Source organism: Myotis yumanensis, unplaced genomic scaffold (assembly GCF_028538775.1).
Source record: "Myotis yumanensis isolate MYYU_CA2020_CCGP unplaced genomic scaffold, mMyoYum1.0.hap1 SCAF_10, whole genome shotgun sequence".
Lineage (NCBI taxonomy): Eukaryota > Metazoa > Chordata > Mammalia > Chiroptera > Vespertilionidae > Myotis > Myotis yumanensis.
Window position 1 is genome coordinate 44,884,693 of NW_027223761.1, and position 21,350 is coordinate 44,906,042.

At 52.6% G+C, this 21,350-nt stretch overlaps 1 protein-coding gene and 1 pseudogene across 1 annotated transcript in view; one reads left to right on the plus strand and one right to left on the minus strand.

Moving 5' to 3' along the window:
• Nucleotides 1-3,014: 3,014 nt before the first annotated feature.
• Nucleotides 3,015-4,250, minus strand: LOC139018435 (ATP synthase F(0) complex subunit B1, mitochondrial-like; annotated as a pseudogene).
• Nucleotides 4,251-10,185: 5,935 nt separating this feature from the next.
• The window catches only part of SLCO2B1 (solute carrier organic anion transporter family member 2B1), a 56,864-nt gene continuing 45,699 nt past the window's right edge, over nt 10,186-21,350 (plus strand). Inside the window, exon 1 of the mRNA XM_070425628.1 lies at nt 10,186-10,621. Coding sequence (XP_070281729.1) covers nt 10,606-10,621 — 16 coding nt within the window. The 5' untranslated portion in view covers nt 10,186-10,605. The remainder of the gene's footprint in view (nt 10,622-21,350) is intronic.

The window sequence follows — 21,350 nt, forward strand, 5'->3', positions numbered from 1 at the left end:
GTCGTCGGTGACGCTCTGTCTCTCTCCACCTCACCAGCATCGCTCCTCACCCTCAGCAGCATGAGGCTCCCACAGTTGCGAGAAGCTGGAAAGGAAAGTGCCAAGGAGGAAAGGGAAGTTATAGAAACGTCCAGGGAGGGCCACACTGCCTTCCTGGCTGTGGGCAGGAGGCCCACGGAGCTCTGCGGAGAGGAGTCTAGAATCAGGGACCACTGTTGGGGCCTCCCACATGCTCATCACTGGCATCATCCTTCCTGCCACTAGGAGGCAGAGTGGCATCAGCTTTGGGGACCAAACACAGGGGTTCAAATCACAGCTCCTCCATTTACCACTGGTAACTTCACTTCGACGGGTAACTTCACTTGTCTCGGCTGCTGTCTCCCTTTGTGAATAGGGTGACAGTACCAGCAATATGGGCTGGAGTGAAGGTTACGATACTCTGGGTGAGAGTACTTTGCAAACTGTGAAGTGCTGGGAAGATTTCCGTTGCCATCACCACCATAGCCACCCCCTGGATGTCTTGCTTCCCCTCTGTGGTTTTTTACCCTCAAGGCTGCCTTTTGGCTGGAGGCAGAGGAACTGGCTGATGAAAAGTTCCCTGAGAGTCTGGCCAACCTGTATAATGCTCGCTGACCAGGGCCATGTAGAAATCTAGGATATGATCCTGACCTTGTCTGTTTTCTTTCTGGAGGAGTCAGGATACACTCGAGGGGAGGGGGAACTGGTAGAGACTTGGAGGTGGTCCTTGAAGGGTAATGCTAATTCTCTGACAAAGGGAGGAAGGGCATCTGACCAGGGGAACTGCACATACAGCACCAAGACAGGAGTGGACATCAGCAGAGTGTCAGCTAGAGCAGAATCTAGGAGTCAGCAGCTGGGGTTCAGGCTCTTCCTGATTTGCAAACTGGGGATTATAAGGGTAGTTGGGAATTGTTAACTGAGATAATGCAAGTAAAATACATAGAACAGTGCTTGACATATATGAATGTTGGTCCTAATTATTGTATCCATTTTATAGTTGAGGGAACTGAGGCTTAGAAAAGTGAACTAACTGCCCAGTGCTACACAGCTAGTTGTTAGCACAGCATAGGCCTGCGTGACTCCAAAGACTGCATTGCTTTGCTTATGCTGAAGTGCATTCTCTTGTGGTCATTTCTGGAAGATGGTTGGTGCTTTTAACTCAAGAGACAGGAGTACCCAACTTAAAGACTCTTAGAGGAGATTCCCTGGCCCTCTAGGCTCCCTGTCTGGGCCCAGCTCTGATTCTGACAGTGAGGCAGGATAGTAAGAAGCTAGGAAAATTCTTTCGAAAGTGGAGTAAGGGAAATTGAGACAAAAAAAATCCAATAAAGCCCATCAATTTAAGTAATTTACAGTCAGCTAGTGAATCACAAGGGCTGCCTTTCCTAGCCAAGGACACTTAGTAGCAATGATTTTCACATTCCAGACCACACAGGGGCAGGCCCATCTCCTCCCATCCCTCTTCAATGACATTCTTTAAAGATAAAACTAACCAGAAAAACAATAAAATAAAAGATAAAACTAACCAGAGAATGACCCTGATTCCTTTCTACAAACATTTTGATGAATCAACATATTGAAGGACACACCTGAAAAACGAATATATATTCTGTTATCACCCTCCCTGGAGACCTTCCCTAGGATGCCCTTCAGAAGAGAGATAAAGCCTCAAGACAAAGGACTCAGCGCAGGCTCTCTCTGGAGCACACCCAAGCCTTTTCTTGGGCATGAATTTTTTACTTTCTTTTCCTAAACACTAAAGATCCCAAGACTTTCAACCAGGGGAGCAATGGGCAGCAGCAGCTCATCCTGGGCGTACCCTCTGAACCTGTCTCCAAAGCCCCTTTTTCTCTGACTTTCCAGTGAGCTAAAAGCAGCCCCACCTTGGCTCACTCCTGCACTGTGACTTTTACTTTTCAATGAATCCACGCAGCCCAGTGTGGCTCACTTTTTCCCTCTAACATCTCTAGAGCCAAAGCAGCCCACCTGGACTCTCTCCTGTTGCTTCTATCCTGAGCCCTTTTTGTTGCACTGCCCCCAGCTTTACTAAACATACTCTCAAAATCACCTGGACTCGTGTTGTGAAATTTTTCCTGCACAAAGTGAAGAACCCACACACTACAGGCCAGCCAAGGCAGACCCACTCCAGGCCCAGTCCCCGTCTGGTAACACCACCACCATGAAGTCTATGTGCTAGAGAGATCCACTCCTGCTCTTGCCAGAGACCAGGCCTGCTCCGTGTGGGACATCTCAGGCCTGGGCTCTCCCCTCCCCTAGATAGACAGATCTATGCTCCATCCAGAAGACAAAAAAAAAAGAAAGCAGGCATTTAAACAAAGACAGAACCACTCGGATGGTGAGAGGGTTCTAGACATGAGTGCCAGGAACAGTTGGAGTGAACAAATCTAGGAATAGTGTGTGTGGAGTGGAGGGCGTAGTGTTTGGGGTGGAACACGAGAAGGAGAGACTTAAGCAAAATGCAAGCTGACAATGTTCCAAATAACAACACTGATGAAAACAAGTTTAGCTTGTTCCAGCCGCTCCAGAAAGAGAACAGAGGCAAGCTGGGGGGTCTTGCAGCAGCCCAGCCTAGGCCCGGTGCCAGGTAGAATGCTCCTGCCCGTGCACTTCTCCCTGGAGCATCGGTGGAGGGCCAGCCTGGCTGAGAAGCAGCTGCCTACACGCACTCCGCTTCCTACCTTCCCGTCTCAGGCTCCTAGCCCCACCAGGAGAGGAAGTGACTCATCTTGCTGGGACGAAGCATGCGTCAGGCTGCCCCAGCAGCTGTCCCAAACCCTCCAGTCACAGAAATGAATCGGCCTATGGATTTCTTTCTGTTGCTGTTGTTCACTGGTCAATAGATTAGATTGTTTTAATTCTCTCACTAGATGAAACTACAGCTTTTCATTTTCAGGTGGGGTAAACTAACTCCAGGAGGACGGCGATACAGAGAGATTTTGTCACACGGCCCAGTTTCCATTCAGTCACTGTTCCTAGCTGTCCCCATCGGGATAGATGTGTTTACAGAACTGGCTGGCCTGAGCCTCCTTTGCAAGCAGCTGCAGAACTGCAGTGCTCTTGGCAACTGCCCCCTTTCCTGCTGTGCGGAGGCGCTCTGCACCGCGTGCTTCTCCACCCATCGTGCCATGTGCTCTTGTTCCTTTCGACGCATCGTGTTCTGCACGGAGATATGATAATCCAGGCGATTCTTTACCTCCGTGTGAACTCTATGCAGCCGTTTCCAGTAAGTAACCCTTCCAGGCCATAGCAATGTTAGGCCTCTGGACATGAAAAAGGTCATGGTGCTTTTGAACACTGCCTGCTGTGACTTCTCCAGCTCAATTGCGTCCTGGATGCTTTTGACGGAAGCCTGTTTCGCCTCTTCTATAGCAGTTGGGCATTTCTTGCTCATTGAGTTTATCAGTAAATTCCCCAATCGAGGTGCCATCTTTTTAAATTACATAGACAATCAACCCTATTGTTGATACGGCAGAGATGGTGTCTAGAGTAATCACATCTATTTCTTTGAACAGAAAATATAGGCTCAGCCCAGTTCTGAGCACATAGGGTCCTGTTACACTGGTTTTAGGAGGAAGGAACTGGAAGAATTCCTCAGGATCAGCCCCTGACAAACCTTTCCTCCATATTTAGGAAGAGGTGGCACAGGGGCAAGCCTTGGTGTCCAGTTGGAAGATCCCTGTTGCCTGCAATACCCTGGGCTGAGGACGGCCGTGTTCTTCAGAGAGGGGCTGCTGTGGGGGCCGCAGGATGTACCAGCCAAGACAGCAAGTTCAACGAGGGTCTGCTTGGTGGTCTTGGTGGCCCAGTGATGGGCGGGACTGGCCTTTGGATTTTGTTAGATAACCCACGCGTGCTGCTTCACTTCCTTTCCAGGGCAGTTTCCTGGGTGAAAAGGGTGAAGGGATTAAGCAAAAAACAAACAAAAACGCATAGACACAGACCACAGTATGGTGATGACCAGAGGGAAAGGGAGGTAAAAGACAGTATAAAGGGATAAATGGTGATGGAAGGAGACTTGACTTGGGGTGGTAAACATACAATACAATATACAGATAATGCATGATAGAATTGTACACCTGAGACCTATATAATTCTATATAAATTCAATAAAAAAGTCTATTTTGTCTGTCAAAGATAAAGAAATAGAAAAAATTAGAGTACTAATTGTTGAGCACCTACCTATCAGGCACTGTGCCAAGCATGTCCATTTTTTAGCCCCATCCTACAGGTGAGAAAACAGAGGCACAAAGAATGAAGTAACACATGGATATGGAGTTTCAGTCTGGGGAGATGAAGAACTTCTGGAGAGGGATGGTGGTGATGGTTGCACAACAATGTGGATGTACTTAATGCCACTGAACTGTATACTTAAAATGATTAAAATGGTAAATTTGGTGTTATGGGCATTTACCACAACAAAAATACCTACAGAGAATGAAGTAGCATAGCTCCCACGTGGAGAAGCCAGGAGTTGCACCCTCAGGGTCCAGTCCCAAAGCCTGGTTCTTGACCACCCACTATTTCATTTCACTTGCATGTGATGACACTGAACTTGCAGAAGACAGTGACAGAGGAACAAGGGCTCTCTAGATCAGGCTTAGAAAGATGGGGGTATCCTGAGGGCCGGGGTCGGTGGCAGGGACAGGGTTTTAAGCAGGGAGGAGGGGTATGACTAGATTTAATGCTTGGAAAGTTTCTTCTGGTTCCCAAGAAGATGGATGGGCTGGAAGGTAAGACCAGAGGCGGAGAGGAGGCTGGGGCATGGGCCCGCCAGAGCTGCTGGTGGTGGGAGGAAGTGGGCCAGTTTGAGAGACATGTGAAGAGGAACAGACTGTGTGGAGGGGAGGGAGAGTGAGGAACAGGCAGTGATTGCTCTTCCGGGGCTGCTTCTGGCCTATCCATTTCAGCCTCTTCGGACAGGAGTCCTTCCAGTCCCCTTTCCGTGGTTGTCATCTTGCAGAAAAAGCCCGAGCACAAATCTCTTCTCTGGCCCCCAGGGGGCAGTGTTGCAAAGTCTTCAGGAAGTTGGGGCTCTTGCTCCAAACTACCCGCAGCCAGGGGCATATGCTTGCTCCCTGTCTTCTCTCCTAGCCTTCCCAGCATCCCCGTCCCCATGCCCTCTCTCCCAGGAGCTTAATTACTAATTACTGTAATCCCTCACGCCCCGAACGTGACACTTTACAAACGCCAACCTCCCACAGTCCCTCCCAAAGGCAGGATGGAACACATGAGACCTTTCCTCTTACTCCCCGACACATTTCATAATAAGGAAACTGAGGACCAGGCAGGAAGTGGAACCTGACCAATGCCAATGTGTTGGTGGCAGAGCCGGGGCTGTGTCTGGACCTTGTGAGAGGGGCCGCCCTGTGGCACCCACAGAACAATAGCTGCTAACAATGGCCTGCTACTACCCAACCTGCCTGCTGGACCCAAACTTGCCCTTCAGCTCCCTCCCACCTCAGGGCGCCTTTTCCTATGACTTATTTTCATGGGATTGTCAGTTAGGTCAGACCCACCTGGCACGCACCCGATTTACTTCTCTCTTTCCTCTGCTTCCGGAATTACAAGTCATTGCCATTGCCATCATCCCCATATGAACAATGGCGCGTGTTTGCTCAGCTCTCCAGAACTTAGCCAGGACTAACCCATCCATCAGCTCATCTGAGCCTCATGGCAGCCATGGGAAGGTATTTCACAGACACGGGCACTGAGGATCAGAAAGGGTAAATAACCAGCCTCGGGGTACCCAGCGAGGCCTCGGGGGAGTTTACACTCTCCTGGGAGAGAGAAGCTATGCACATACCAAGTAGAACAGCGGTAACCTGCGGGGGTCGAACGACCCTTTCATAGGAGTCGCCTAAGACCATCGGAAAACACACATATAATTACATATTGTTTTTGTGATTAATCACTATGCTTTAACTATGTTCAATTTGTAACAATGAAATTGGGGGTCACCACAACATGCGGAACTGTATTAAAGGGTCACGGCATTAGGAAGGTTGAGAACCACTGAAGTAGAAGCTAGGGCGAGATGACGGAATTTAGTGCAGTTCTGCCAGGAGGTTTCCTGTCACCTCCATTTTACAGATGGGGAAACTGAGTCTCAGATCTTCTTACAGGGTTAGGATTGAACTATCTGACGGAAAAGCTCATGCTATTTCTGGGGCTTAGGGCTGCCACTTTCAGGGAGGGGTGCAGAGCTTCTAGCATGGTATGCATTCTCCCTAGGCTGGAGGGAGAGGCTGGTGGGAAGTGGAGGCAGTTGGGCAAAAGGGCTTCCTGAGGAGGAACCTCCCAGAGGGGTTTAAGATGTGCAGGGCTGGCTGTGCTGAGCCAAGGTGGTGGGGCTGCGGAGCCAGGCCAGATACCCATCTGTCTGCCAACCTGAGCTTCTCCTCACAGGGTTGGGAACTTTCCTGGGTTCTGACCCAAGAGGTGTGCCAACGAAGAGGGGGAAGTCCTGAACTTTTGGCAGGATGTGGTCTGCTTCTCATCCACCACAGAGAGAAATTGAAACCTAAGGACAGACAGTCACGACACGTACAGCAGAGCCTGCCTCTCCTCAGCCCTCAGTCTCCCAATCTCAAAAAGGGAAGGGTTGAATTAAATGAACTTGAAGTTCCTTCCAGCTCTGACCTCCTGAGTGTCATGCATCCATCTTTGCTGTCCTTGCCTCAGATCCCAACCTCTGCTGAACGTATACCTGACATGTAGCCCTGGGCAAGTCACATGGCGTCTCTGAGTGTCAGAGTCCTCATGAGTGAAATAACTATGACGTTGCCTTCCTTGGACGGATTTAAAGAGCCATGCGTGGGGGCGCGTCTACACAGTTTGGGTTCTGACCCCACAGGCAGCACCTGGGGGTGGGGGAGGCTGAGGCTCTGGCTGAGGCTCTCACTTGTCTGCTCAGACAAGGGCTCATTTATAGATATCCGCTCCCTGGCTGCCAGGCCAGGGGGAAGTGGGAGCGAAGGTGCTGAGCAGGCAGTTTGGAACCTTTTTGGGAAGGAGCCTCTGGCCACTCTTCCTCCTGCCCCCACCCCCATCTTTTGGGCATCCTCGCACTGATTCTCATAACAGTTCAGAAGGTCGGCATCTTGACTTCACAATCTCCATTAAACAGAGGCGAATACCGAGACTTAGAGAGGAGAAAGGACTTGCTCAAAGTGCTACTGCAAGGCAGTGACAGAGCTGGGACCAGACTTGAGGTCTTGAGCCTGGAGCTCAGGATTCTTCCCTTGTACCCAAGCATAGCGAGTTCTAGAAAATGAAGTCTCCTATTATGCCTGGTTTGCAAAAAAAAAAAAACACCAAAAAAAACAACACATTTTCCTTCATGGGTTGATGCAAAGAGGGGAAGGGCTTGGGTTCTGCAAACACACTGAGGTTTTATAAACAGCGGCAGGCTCGGCACGAGGACACGGGACTGTGCGAATGTCATGGGGCCCTGGAGGCTGCAAACTGGGCCAGGCTTTGCCAACAGCACAGGACTCAAAAAGGCAGCAAGTTTGCAAACCGGGGAATTCGCAGGTGGTGTTGCAATCCGCACATGTCGTGGGGCTCTGTGAAGTTGCACAGGGCTCAGCAAACACCACATTGGCAAATGGCAAAACTGGAGTGCAAACACTTTGGTCAGACCTCAGCCTGGGCCTCCCACAGTGGGGCCTCAATGCAGGATTAGCCCAAAGCTATTTGAGGGCTTGTCAGCATAACTCCCAGAGGCCCCGGGTACCTGACCCTTGCTCCAAGTCCACAAGTGAGTTCAGGATTACTCTTGGACCAGGCTGTGTCAGCATGGGGAGGCTGAGGTGATAAATGAAGACTGTTCCTGTGTCTTCCACGCCCCATGGGATGCAGTGCATTGAGGTGAACTCTATCAGGCAAGTTAGTCCCGTTGTAGGAGGGAATGGCACCATGTATCTGACTGGTGGGGCTCAGACCAAACCTGGGTTCAGCAACCTCATTACTTGGGTTCGGGCTAGGAAAGAATTCAAAGTCCGGACACAAACTGTAAGAGAACATTTACTGGGTAAATCACAGAGATAGAGAAAGTCATTCCTAGAAGAAATGAGCTTAGCAAACAAGTTCTGAAGGTAAAAGAAGGGCCCTTGGAGCTTGGGATTGAGGACGCTAATGGTAACTTGCCTGGGGAGGGGGCGGGGAAAGGGAAAGGTAAAGGGAAGGAAAAGGCTCAAGCGTGCTCCCTGGAGGGAGAGCGCACTGGGTCCTCCTTCCTAAGGAGGGGGGTCTAAACCTCATGACCAGAGATATGCTGGGGGAGGAAAAGTCACCCTAGGGTGTAGGGGGGTGAGGTCTCCCCCTACAATTGATCGTCCATTGTTAGGCATCTGGGGCTTCCCGTCCTGGTGACCTTCTTTCTGTACCTGGCCCAATGTCCTTGCTCTGCTCATGTCTGTCTAACTGCCTACAGCATCCCCAGCACATACCCAGACCAATCCATGTGCATAATTTCTTCATCCCCCAGAGCCAAGCAACTGGGCTTCCAGAAAGTCTAAAGCAGTGGTTCTCAACCTTGTCTGCACATTAGAATCACCTGTTTCTTTGTTACTAATGTTGTGGCCCCACCCCATAACAAAGAAACAGAATTTCTGGAGGATGAGGCCCAGAAATCAGGATTTTAAAAAGATTCCCAGGTGATTCAAATGTGCAGCCAAGGTTGAGAACCACTGGAAAGGAACCTTCCTTCTCTCAACCATGCACCTCCCATTTGGAATCAGGAAAGTTGCACCTCCACCAATCTCAGTGAGGACTCACAGTTCCAACTATGGGCTAGGCCAATCTGTGATTATTTCCAACTAGAGGCCTGGTGCACAAAATTCGTGCACTTTGGGGGGGGGGGGGAATGTCCCTCAACCTGGCCTGCGCCCTCTCACAGTCTGGGAGCCCTCAGGGGATGTCTGACTGATGGTTTAGGCCAGCTCCCCCCCCCACCCCCCCGGGGAGCGGGTCTAAGCCAGCAGTCGGACATCCTTAGCACTGAGCCTGGCTCCTGCTTTGAGCATCTGCCCCCTGGTGGTCAGTGTGCGCCATAGCAACCGGTCATTCTGCCGTTTGATTGATTTGCATATTAGCCTTTTATTATATAGGATACTCCTCACTTCCTCCTAACATCCTCATACAGCCACTAGCCAAGTGGCACTGATGATATTTCTCAATCATTACACCCCGAAAGTTAGACTCTCCAAAGCCACATTCCTGTTTCATGCAAAGACTTTATTCCTGGAACTGAGTCAGGTTCACTTATTAGTTCAGTGACCTCTGGGCAGATCCAGAGACTCAATGCCTCATCTGTATCCTGAGGGAATAAATTCCTGGCCTACAAGTCAATAGGAGGGCCGGAGGGGGCTGCATGTGTGAAAATGCTGAGGTGGATTAGCTTTCTCTCATGCTGCCTGGTTCTGAGCCACCTCTGCTGCTCCCTTCTCTGAGCTCCAGGACTTCAGACTTGGAAGTCCTGAACTTTCTTGCTCACTAAACTTTCACAGCAGCCCTGCAAGTGAGGAATATTGTCCCTTCTTTATAGATGAAAGAACATGCTCAGAGAGGTGCAGAGTTGCCTGAGGCCACTTGACCAATGATTGACAGGGCTGAGATGAGACTCAGGTCCGTCTAGCTCCAAGTCCTCCATCCTCAGCCTCAGTTCAGGAAACTCTGGAAATTTCATAGTTGTCCTGCTCTTCCTCTCCGCCTCCCCCCCCCCCCCCCCGCCCCCCGCCCATTGAGAGGGCCATGCTTTATGGAGCTGCTACTGTGAGTCCCTACCAGGTGGGCTGGCCATTGCAATTCCCAATGGACAGAGTCCCTCCTTGCTCTAAATCCATGGAACTCGGAGAGGAGACAGGGGTTCAGTGAGAGGGAACCAGAGCTTGAGGAGGACAGGGGTTCGGTGAAGGAGGACAGTGGGGAAACAGGCTCTCTATGGGGCTCATGAACAGTAACAGAAGTTTAGTGAGGGGGACAAGAGCTTAGTGGATCAGGAAGCACAGTGAGAAGAATCAGGACTGAATGACCACAGGGCCTGGGGACACTCCCATTGGCCCCACCTCTCCACTGCTAACAGAGGAAGAAAAAATATCCAAGGGAAATGCTGAGGCAAGAGGCTAGGAAGAAGCAGGCTGACAGCAGCCTCCTCCCATCAGTGGGGCTGGATCTAAACAAACCCAGCCTCCTACACCACTGGCCCTGGGCTGCCCCAGGCAGAGATCAGAGGAATTCAGAGAGAGAGACAGAGAGATTGTGAGTTTGTAAGCCAGGGGCTGGAGCAGAGAGAGACAGAAGAAACAAGTGATCAAGGCAGACAGGCACTTGGAGAGTGGGGTCAAGTTTGAGCAGGACTTCCTTAGCCCTACCTGGAAAAGGTAGCTGCCTTGTGATCGAAGAAGCATCGGCCGGTACCTGGAGACCCCACGTTAGCACGCGCCTGCTGTGGCTTGAGACTTTTCTCTGGGAGTCCCTGATAAGAGCTCACTCCCTCCTTCCTGCTAAACTCCAGTCGTGGGGTTGAAATAGGGGCTGGAACTGACTGCACCCCACACAGTCATGGGACCCAGGATAGGTAAGTCCGGACAAAGTAAGAAAGGGGTATCGGGAGGGCATATGGGGGCCACATTCTCAATGTGGAGGGTGCAGCTGTTGAGCCAAAGGGGTGTATTGGGGGCTCGGGTTCCTTACTCAGAGCCCAGCACATGTGAGAGTGTGTGGCATGAATGAGGGAATTGCGGGAGGGACAGGAAGGGACGCTGTTTACTCAGCTGGAGGCAGGGGGCCTTATGCGATATAGCGACTGTTAACGTAAAAACATTCAAAGCTGTAAAGAATTTTTGTGAGTTTATTTGAGCCAAACTGTCAACAATTGCCGGGAAGAGTATCTCAACAGATTGGGATAGTGCTCCAGAGAGCACCATCTATTTTTATAAATTACAATCAAAGGAGGGGACATAGGTAGGTTACATGAAATCCATTGGTGATAGAGAGAGGTGGGAGAAAGCAAAGTGGGGAAACCTCTGGGATTGGATAAAAAGTAAAATGATGGACACATACTTAGGTGGGTACAGGGTAGTTAACAGTCAACAATTAACATGATAACAATAACAATGAAGAAATTTGTGGTATCTGTCCTGGTGCCCAGGCACATTAGGTTGTGCCCCAAGGGGTCCAGAAAAAGGGAAGTTACAAGTTACCCAAACATTTCAAGGATTTGTTATTATAGATGCAAAAAGACAGATAGGCTCAGTGAAGGTAAAGGTTGACCTTGTCAGGGAAGATACCGGCCTAGGACGTAACTACCCACCATAACTGCTTTTAGTTAAAGTTTAATTTCAGACCATCCTTTGTGGTGACTTTAGGTCTCTGAGTTTGCAAGACCGCCATGAAGGCCTCCCCTGAGCCTGTCAGGTCAGCATGTGGCCCCTTTCGTCCACACAACCAACAGGGCAATAGAAAGGTCCCCCCGCGCCCCCGATTCCTTCACCAAGCCCTGTTTCCCCTCTCTGAAGCAGCCAAAGAGAGAGAGAAACACAACAGAAAAAAAGAGAGGTAGAGAGAAGTGTAGTCAGAGATAGAGCAAGTCCAGAGATATGCAGAGTCAGACAAAGGCCAGGACAGGACAGACACAGAGGGAGAAGACAAAGATTAGCAGGTGTCTGGAGAGCGGGCAGAGGGACCCAGAAGCATGCAGAGACCAGCCCCAGAGAGAGGGCTGCAGAAGGGATTAGGAGAAGAGATAGTGAGAGAGAGAGAACCAGAAGGACACAGATACAGGACAGACCTACAGACAGAACAACAGAAAGATCAGCACAGAAGAGACTGCAGAGACCTGTGTGCCTTGGCTGCCAGGTGGGGAGGAGGCCAGAGGGGAAATGCCTGGAAGCCTTGAGAAGCCAAGCCTGGGGAGTGACTGAAGCACCATGTGGAGAGGGCGGTGGTTCTGAACCCCGCGTTGAACTTTTCTTAGGCCTGGGGAAGAAAGTGAAAGAAACAATCTTTGATCTTCGGACAGGGTGGCTCTTGGTGCTAGACCTTGCAGCAATCACCTCTGGCATCCCTCCAGCTATCTGTCCTCTCCTAACCGTGTTAGCCTCACACCCATTCAGGCAAGGCCGGGCTTGCTCCCTGCAGTGCGGCCGTGAGGACTTTGTGGGCTGGTGAGGGCTTAGTGGCCCAGCGGGCAGACTGGGCTATGTCACAGCCATGGCTTGGGGACTGTGGCAGGCAGGAAGGGTGGGGATGGATACTTCCTCTGGGGGCCTCACAGGAGAGATGGCAATGAGGTTTGGAGATGGGCCACTGACAAACCAGTTTCCCAATCGGCCTTGGTGAGCTATGGGATGGGAGAGTTGGCAATCCTATGGGTATGGGAAGAAACTAAACTAGAGACTTCGGCCATTACCGCACCAGCCCCCAGCCCTGCCCTACCTCGACTGTTATTCTGACCCCTGCTTGACTCCATTCTGGAATATTTTCTAGCTGCCCCCTAATTCACACATGCACCACCACCACCTACGCCCATAAAGCAGGAAGCTGGCCCCAGCATCTGCCCACTCTGCCACCAGAAGGCACACCTGGCCTATCTTCCTAAGTCCCAACCTGAGCCATGGCCGGCTTCCCCCAGGATCTCTTTCTGGTCTGAGAGCGCTCTGAGAGATGTGGGGATGCAGGCAGGGCTGGGACAGAGCCTGCAGCCTGAAAAGAGACCCCGTCCCAGCTCGCTGGAGGGGGAGGGACCAGCTATCCCAGCCAGAGGCAGAGAGCAGTGGTGGTCAGATGAGGCTGTCAGCAGAGACCCATCACCAGCTCACCACGTGCCCTTAGGCAACAGGTAGAGCTTCCTTGTCTGTGGGGAAGGGCTGGAGGACATGAGCTAAGGCAGGCGTGGGGAACCTTTTTTCTACAAGGACCATTTGGATAATTATAACATCAGTCGTGGGCCATACAAAATGATCAAGTTAAAAATTAGCCTGCTATGTATTTGGTCAAATATTTAATTGACTCACCCCTAATACCTTGGCAGGGCCAGACCAAACGATTTTGCGGGCCTTCTAGGGCCCCAAGGGCAGGACGTTCCTCACCCCTGATCTAGAGCCAGGCCCATTCTGTGATTCAGAAAAGCCACTGTGCCACCTCTACACCTCTGCTCAGCTTTACCTTCACCTGGAAGCCCCGCCCTCCACCCACATCCCATTCTGGTGGAATTTGCCACTTTCCAATTCCTCCAAACACCAACTCCCCCAGGAAGCCTTTCAGACCGATTCTCCGCTAGGCCGTAGCCTCTCTCCCATACGCTGTTTGACCCTCTCTTTGTGGTTCATCCTTCTTTGTTCCTGGTGTTGTTTCTGTTGCTTTCGCCAGATGGTGGGGCAAGAAAACACACCCGCAGCCCTAGGTTCACATGTCAGCTCTGCAGCACTGGCGTCATGAGAATGCAGTGACATGCGCTCGCCCCTTTTAACAGGCGAGGAAACAGATGCTCAGGGAGGGCACGTGACTCGCCCAAGGTCGCCCTGCAAGCAAGCAGCAGAGTCGGGGCCAGAATCCAGCCTCCACCTGCGTTGGGCACTTCCCCGCTGACTCCAGACAAAGCTAGCTGTTCCCTGGGTGCTAGTGCAGTATGTATGTGGGGAGGAGCTATTTCCTCCCAGGCTGGGCCTTGCCTGCTGAGCCAGATGTCAGGCAGCTGTCCACCAAATGGAGAGCTTGCTTGTACCCCACAATCGGGTCCCAAGCACCCAATGTCCAGTCTGCTTCTGTCCCTTTCTGGGACTCACTTTCTCCCTCTGTACAGTGTTGGCCAAGGTTCTCACATGCTCCCTTCCTATTCTGAGAAGCTCAGTCTTCTGTCTTCGGAGGGAGCAGTGGAGCAGAGGCCTCTGCTGAGGGCAGGGTCCAGTCTTCCCTCAGTGTTAGGGGCCTTGGCTACCTGTAGGAGGCCTGCCTGGGCCTCAGCCACACCCTAGTGGTAGAGAGGAAGTAAACCTGGCCCCTCCGCCCCCTACCACCCCTCATGGCCTGCAGGCCAGAGCCCGAAGCATCAGTGCTTGAAATTACAAAGAACAACACCCAACTCACCAGACTGGGAGCTCCCGGGGGCTGGGGCCTGATTTGATTCACTCATAAGGCCCCAGAACTCAGCACAGGCTGGGCAGAGGCAGTACTGGGGAAGGCTCAGTACTAAGCTGTCCTCCATCCTCTTCATGCTTCCCCTCCCCTCGTGGCATTCCTCTCCTCCCTCCAACCTGTTTTGAAAGCCTCCTGAAGACTGGAGATTCGTGATATGGAGTGAGGTGGAGTACAACGGGGATCACTGGGAGGAAAGCACAGAGAGTGAGGAGCTGGAAGTAGTGGTTGGAAGCCACAGGGCCTGGGCCAATGGCACTTATCTCTGAGCCTCAGGCTCTGAGTTTTAGGCCTAAGGAGACTGGGCTCAGGGCCCACCCTCCCCGTAAGCCCTCATCACTATGTTTAGGGTCATCTTGGGTCTAGATGGGTAGCTGGGGCCAGAACCGGGAACAGAAAGTCCCAGCACAGGGTCCCTGACCTGGCTTGGAAACCACCAGAAAGTGCTTAGCCCCTTCCCCCACCCTGCATGGATCTCCTTCAAGAAGCAACAGCTGGGAGGTCTGCAACAGCTGGACCTCAAGTAGGCTATTGTCCTCCCAGCAGATCACCCAAGGGTCCTGTTAGGAGGAGGAATTTCCCAAAGATGACAGCCAAGACCTAAGCCTTTAAGTCTTCCCCCTCCCTGCTGAGCCCTGCCACTGGGGGGGGGGGGGGGGGGGGACCTGGAGCACTCAGGGCCCCCACAGAGCCCCCACCCTACCCTGGGAACTCCCCAAAGCCCCCCACCCCCACTCTGTTTTCTCCCTCATTCAGTTTACCTCAATTCAACAATCATGATTTTAAGGTGGGCCAGGTCTTAAAAGATGAGAAGCGGTTTGCCCAGGAGGAAGAGCATGTGCAAATGCTGAGGGGTGGAAAAAACCACAAGGGATTTGGGGATTGGCAAGCACCTAGTGGGGCCAGAGAATAATGTTTACTGGGGGTGAGGAGATGAGACAGAGTGGCGCCCATTGGCCTTGACCTCCTTGAGGCCGAGGCTTCTGTACTCAGGCTTCCGCAGATGGCGTGGGAGGGAGGAGGGGCTGACCATGGTTGAAGACTACAGTGTAACCCGCAGGTCGCTTTCATGTGAGACGCTTCTCTCACTTCCAGAGAAGGAAACTGAGGCTTAGAGAGGCTGAAGGGCACACAGCCACAGTGTGGCAGCACAAATATTTTAATCCAAAGTCTTTGACCGAGAGGGTTTCAGCAGGGACCTCACGTGGTCCTCCGGGACACAGGGCAGGGCAGCCTCTGCTCTGTTGGGTTGATCATTGCCTAACCAGATAAGAGGGGCCAGAAATAATGCAAGGGGGTGATCAGCTCTGCAGCCCAGAGGAAGGGCTGAGGGACCTGTCCCACAAAGCGGGGCTTATGAAGGGAGAGAGAGCTGGCCTGGGCCGCAGGAGCGAGGCAGGAAGGCCAGCAGGCCGAGGGAACCCAGGCAATCTAGGCGGTAGGGAGGGCTCAAGGCAGGCCCTGGCTATGGTGAGGCTCCCTCCTTCCACCCCAGCACCTCCAGAGAGGTATGTGCCATCGTTATGAGGAATGGATTGACCAATATCTGCTGCTGGGAACATTTCCCTTTGCAGGCTTGGGCTGTGGGTGTGTTCGTGCTGGAAGCTGGTGGATTTTACAAAAACATCCTGGCTCCTTAGTGACAATACACCCCCGCCCCCCTCCACCATTGGCACCTGAACAGCATTCCAATATGGTTCCTCCTTTTGCTGTGTTCTCCTCAGTTGAGGCACATGATGGGACTCCTCAGGCTCCCTGGGCAGGTTTACTCACCTGTGGCTTCTGCTACCTTTTTTTCCACACATGCCTCCCAGACTTCCAGAGGTCTGGTTCAAGGTACATCCTCTCATGGGCCCGCCTGAAGCCCATGCTCTTGGATCTCCCCCTGGGTGCCCTGGTGCCACCCCAAACTCACCTTGTCTATGGCTGGACTCACCACCACCCTACAAGTCTGGCCCTCAGTGGTGGCACACCCAGACAGAAAGCTGTGCCTCTTCCCTGCCGCCGGGACAACTCGGCCTCTTGCACTCCCCATCGCTGCTTTCCCACCAAGCCCTGTCCATCCCACCTCCCCGCGGTGCATCCACGGATAACTCTCCATGTGCCGCTACCTGGCCCAGATCCATTACCACTCCCTGCCCTGGACCCCACTCCTGCCTTCTCCTTGGTTCTTGTTTGCAGCCTGATTTCTCCACTCTCCCCCCTCAGACATGGAGGTCTTCCTAGGAAGCCCAATCGGACCTCATCACTGGGCTCAGAACAAATCCCAGCCCTCCCGCCTGGCCCCTCCAACTGCTCCAGCCTCCCCTCCCCACCTTGACCCCAGCATTCCAGCCTTGCCGGACTCCTTGTTCCCTAAGCAGTCTTTGCACTTTCATACTTCTGCCCTTCTCTCTGATGTTTCTTCCTGTAGGAAGCCTTCCAGAACCTTCCAATCTAGGCTAGGGCCTCTACACTGTGTTTCCATAGTCCCAAAACTCCTAGTGTCACATCAGTGAGCACATGTCATTGTGATTCTGTGTTAGGTGTCTGCCCACTCCCATATCCCTCCTCTGAACCCCCCACCACCCGCCCCATCACACACACACACACACACACACACACACACACACACACACACACTGGAAGCTCCCCAGGGCCAGGGACTGGGTCTGCTTGTCTCTGGGTCCCCTGTGGCCTGATTCGGGAAGCTGTCAGTGTGTGTGGAATGAATTTTCTTTCTCACTCTTAAACCAACAGAGACCAGCTCTGTCCCTGCCATGGTGACTCTGGGCAAGTCATGGCCCTAGCTGGCTCTGTTTCCTCACTCTGCAAAGGGTTAAGCAGGCCCTGGCTTCCTCTCTAGTGGACTCCCCAGGCCCAGTGCTATTGTGGGGTCACAGACAGGGAATCCTCCAGGCAGGTGAAGAGGGTCCAGGAAGCAGACCAGGCAGGCACCCCCAAGAGGCTCCAACAGGACAAATCGCCACGTGCGGGCCCAGCAGCTTGGACTAGCGGAGTGCTGCCATATGGGAATGTGGGCCCATTGTTGCCAGATCTGCTAATCCTCCAAGAAAAGAAAACAAAAATCTGGAGTTTTATGTGAAATTTTCTGATTTTTAAATGCTGGAAACTGACTTGTTTAAAAACACTCAACAAGCCAAGCATTGTGCAAGCCCTCCAAAAATGTCCAGGCGTCAGATGCACCCCGGGCAGGGCTACGCATGGCACAACTCCGTGGGGCGTCATTAACCTCAGGATCCACAGCTCACACAAAGGCCGGGCCCTCCCAGTTGTAACCTCTGCCTTATATTTTGTCTCTGCCAGGTCCTTTGATGGTTCTGGCAAAGTATGAGTGGTGGGTGGCGAGTGTGGGGGAGGGACCTTTCCTTCTCTTGCACAGGGAAATGATTAGAAAAAAAAAGAAAAGCTCTTAGAATGCAGCTGGTGGGGATGGGGTGGGGAGGGAGGAAAAGAGACAGCAGAGGGAGGAACCCAGAGGGATTGGTGTCGCTCAGGGATCAGAAGGAGGTGAGAGAGTAATGCCGGGGCTGAGTCCCCCACAGGAAGGAAACTAAGTTATTCTGAGGCCTGGAGGCCAGACCTGGAAATAGACTCCCTGGTGAGTTGGAGGCAAAGGCTGACAACACTGGTGTTTATGAGGCATCTTGGAGTGGATCAAGGACGTTATCCTGTGTGACGGTCACACAGGCTTGAGAAGCAAGGCTATGACTCTAGTTTAGAGGCTCAGAGAGGTTGAATTGCTGGCCCAAGGCCATACCAGGTCTAAGTGACTCTAGGTCTTGCTCTCTCTGCTGAGGGGCAGGCTGGAACATTCTAGAGAGAAAGTATCATCCCCTTGTTCCTGCTTCATCCAAGACCTCTCCTTCATCCTCAGGCATTTCTCAGCAGATCCCTCCTGAAAGCTCGAATCTGGGCTTTGATTATGAGTCTTAAGCTCCAACCATCCTCAAGCCCCTGGACTGGGGGCCACGTGTCCCTCCTACCACGTCTCCCTCCAGCCCTGCCCTGAGGCCATCAGACAAGGGTATTGGCTGACCAGTGAACTGACTGACTGACTCGCTGATTAGGTGAAGAATCAGCTGGTAAATTCTAGCCAGTTTGGATCAGTAGATAGAGCGTCAGCCTGTGGACTAAAGAGTCCCAGGTTTTATTTCGGTCAAGGGCACATGCCCAGGTGGTGAGCTCAATCCCCAGTAGGGGATGTGCAGGAGGCAGCCCATCAGTGATACTCTCTCATCATTGATGTTTCTATCTCTCTCTCCCTGTCCCTTCCTCTCTGAAATCAATATATATATATATATATATGTATATATATATATATATTTAAAAAGAAGAAGAAGAATCAGCTGGTAGAATGACAGACTGTCCCTGTACAACCACCTTTGACAATTTGGGAAGCCAGGCCAGAAGAAGAAATGGCTCCATGGGGATTATTTTTGCGTTTGTTCTAAGGCCATTGTTATAGCCACCATCTTGTGGTTGCTGGCGTCAGACAGATCTGGGTTCCAGTCCAGGCTTTTCCATGACCAGCCCAGGAACCCTGGATAAGTCACCTCCCCTCTCTGTGCCTCAGTTTCCTCATCTGTATTATGGAGCCACAGCAGCCACCTGAGAGGATTGCTAGGAGGACGGGTGAGTGTGCCCAGCTCAGTCTGCCGCACAGCGTTGCTCGACTATGGTAGCTCTTAGGACGAGCTCCCCCATCCAAGCCACTTGCTGTAGAGGGTGAGGGATCCTGACTGGGACTGGGTAAGAATCATGACCCCACAGTGCAGGGTTTGTGGGTGGAAACAGCAAGGCAAGAATCTTGGGGATAGAGATTCAAAGAATTTGTGGGTACACACTCTGTTGATGGTTTCCCTTGAAAAGCGGATCGGTTTTTCAGGAAGTTCCTATAATAAGCAATCAAGCCATTTGCTTGGTCTGGTCGGTCAGGGAAGAATAAGAAGGAAAAATGTTAATAAAAACAGTGGAATATCAAAATCCAGTTAACGTGGACGTTGAGGTATGGTGTCGGGCTCTTAGTCCCAGCTGAATGTGGGGTGGAAGTGTCCTGGTGGACACTGTCCGCACTGGGAAGTGGGGGGAATCATCCCTGCGTTGGGGGTGAAGAGGCCAATGGGCGCCTTGTCCAAGGCCATACGGCAGGATTGCAGCTGGAGGAGTCAAACCTGGGCAGTTGCCTCCCAAGACGGTGAGTGTGCATGGAGGGAAGGGGTCAGGCCCTCGGGTCTTACGGTTGACTGGGGCGAGGATGAGAAGGAGAGACAATCCAGAGGTGGAGTTAACTTGGAGGAGTCAGGTGTGCATGGAAGGGAATGGGATCAGTTGGGCCTTGTGGTCTCGTAGGGCTTGAAGTTGACCGGGAGAGGGGAGGACAGTGGTGCTCAGTGGGGCCTGTGATGTGCCAGGCCCGGGCCAGGCGCCCTAGATGCCTTATCCCCTTAGAGTAGATGTTGTGTCTTCACTCTACAGATGAAGAAATAGGCTCAGAAAAATGGAGGGTCTCACTCAGGCTCACGCAGCAGGTCAGTGGTGGTGGGGAGGGCTGGGGTTCAGACCCGGGTCTTAGGACTTGGAAACCGGCCATCTGCCTGGGAGTTGCTCTTGGCAGCTGGAAGGTGATGGAGAAAGCAGGCCCCTGAGTCTTTCCAGCAAAGAGCAGGTGGGGAAGGCGGCCCTCCCTCTCAGACAGCTCTCTGAAACCTTGGCCCTCACTACCCCGGAACAGCCGGTGAGAGGAAAGATAATTCCTGCACCTGGATGGGGTAGCTAGAGGCAGACCCTCTGCCTTGTGGATCTACCTCCGGAATCTGACTGAACTGGTAAACAAGGTCTCAGGGCGACTGTCTGACCAGCTTGCTGAGCAGCTGCAGGCAGGTGGCCAAGCGACACCCCAAGTGGACAAGTCTCCTGAAAGGCTAGCCAGACCAGTGACTTGCCAGCAGATGGACACGAGTGGGCCTGTGTGAATGACCAGCCACACAACCCACTGACAGGCTCGCAGACCCCTTGCCTGCTAGCTCTGGAGCTGAGGGCTCCGGCTCTTGGAACCACCGGACCTTCCTGGGGCCCCAAAACTTGTTTGCCTACCTGGAGAGAAAGGGGCTGGGAGTTTTTACTGGGGTCTAGCTCCCTGCTTTTCCCTTCATTCCTACAGGGCACCCTGCCCAGCCCAGGTTCACTCCCCCAACTACCCCTCTCCTATCAAGCCTGGCCCCTGACAGTCTTCAGGGGATGGGAAGGGCCCCAAGGATGTCACAGGAGAAGGACACACAGCCCTGGACTCAGGACCCTCCTCCTGAGGGGAGCTCTGATCTCCATCAGGGAGTTGGACTGTTTGCTGCCGGTCCCTCCGGAGAGGCCTCAGCCCACAGGAAGGGCTCAGAGGACACTGACAACCTGCCGGACCAGCCCCATTTAGTGGCCAACTGACCACTCAATACACTGACTCATGGTCTCAGAATCCAGGGGGTCGGGCCAGTGGTTTCCTCTTCTGCTCAGAGGCTCAGGCTGTGGAACGGACCACAGGGAGGTAGATGGTTCTGAGCTGGTCCACTGACCTTCTGTCTCTCTCCCTCATCTATCCCTTGGGTTTCTTTCAGAGCTGGGCCCCCAGGTCAGTGACTTCTGCCTGCCCAGCCTCAGCTCCGGCCCATCACCTGGCTGGCCTGGCCCCTTGGCACTTGCTGTCTTCCAGGTGCCTGGCTAGGTTTGCTTGGGCTGGTGCACTGTGCTTCTTCCCCTCATCAAACCTGTACAAGGATCTTCGAGCGGTGGTGAGATTAACACCTGAGCTTGAGTCCCTGCACCAGTGTCACCCAGCAGAGCTAGTTACCGCTGAGCGTCGGTGCCCTCCTCAGAAGCAGAGACAATGAAAGCACCAAAGGCACTGGTTGTGGAGAGCCTGCACCAGCAGGGAGAGCATGTGGCGCAGCCCCTGCACTAGTGGCTCACCGGTCTCGCTGGTGAGAGCCCTGGGGCTTGGAAATGGCCCCGCGATATCCTCTGGGAGAGTTTGTTAGGAGCCCTTCAGGGAGCTTTGCAGTTTCCCTCGCTGCCCTTCACTAAGCCAACCCCTCATCTCCTCCCTGTCAGGTGTCACTTTTGTTTCAGTATCTCCTGTTTCCTCTGAGTGTTGATGCCCCAAGAAGGCACTCCTCCCCAGC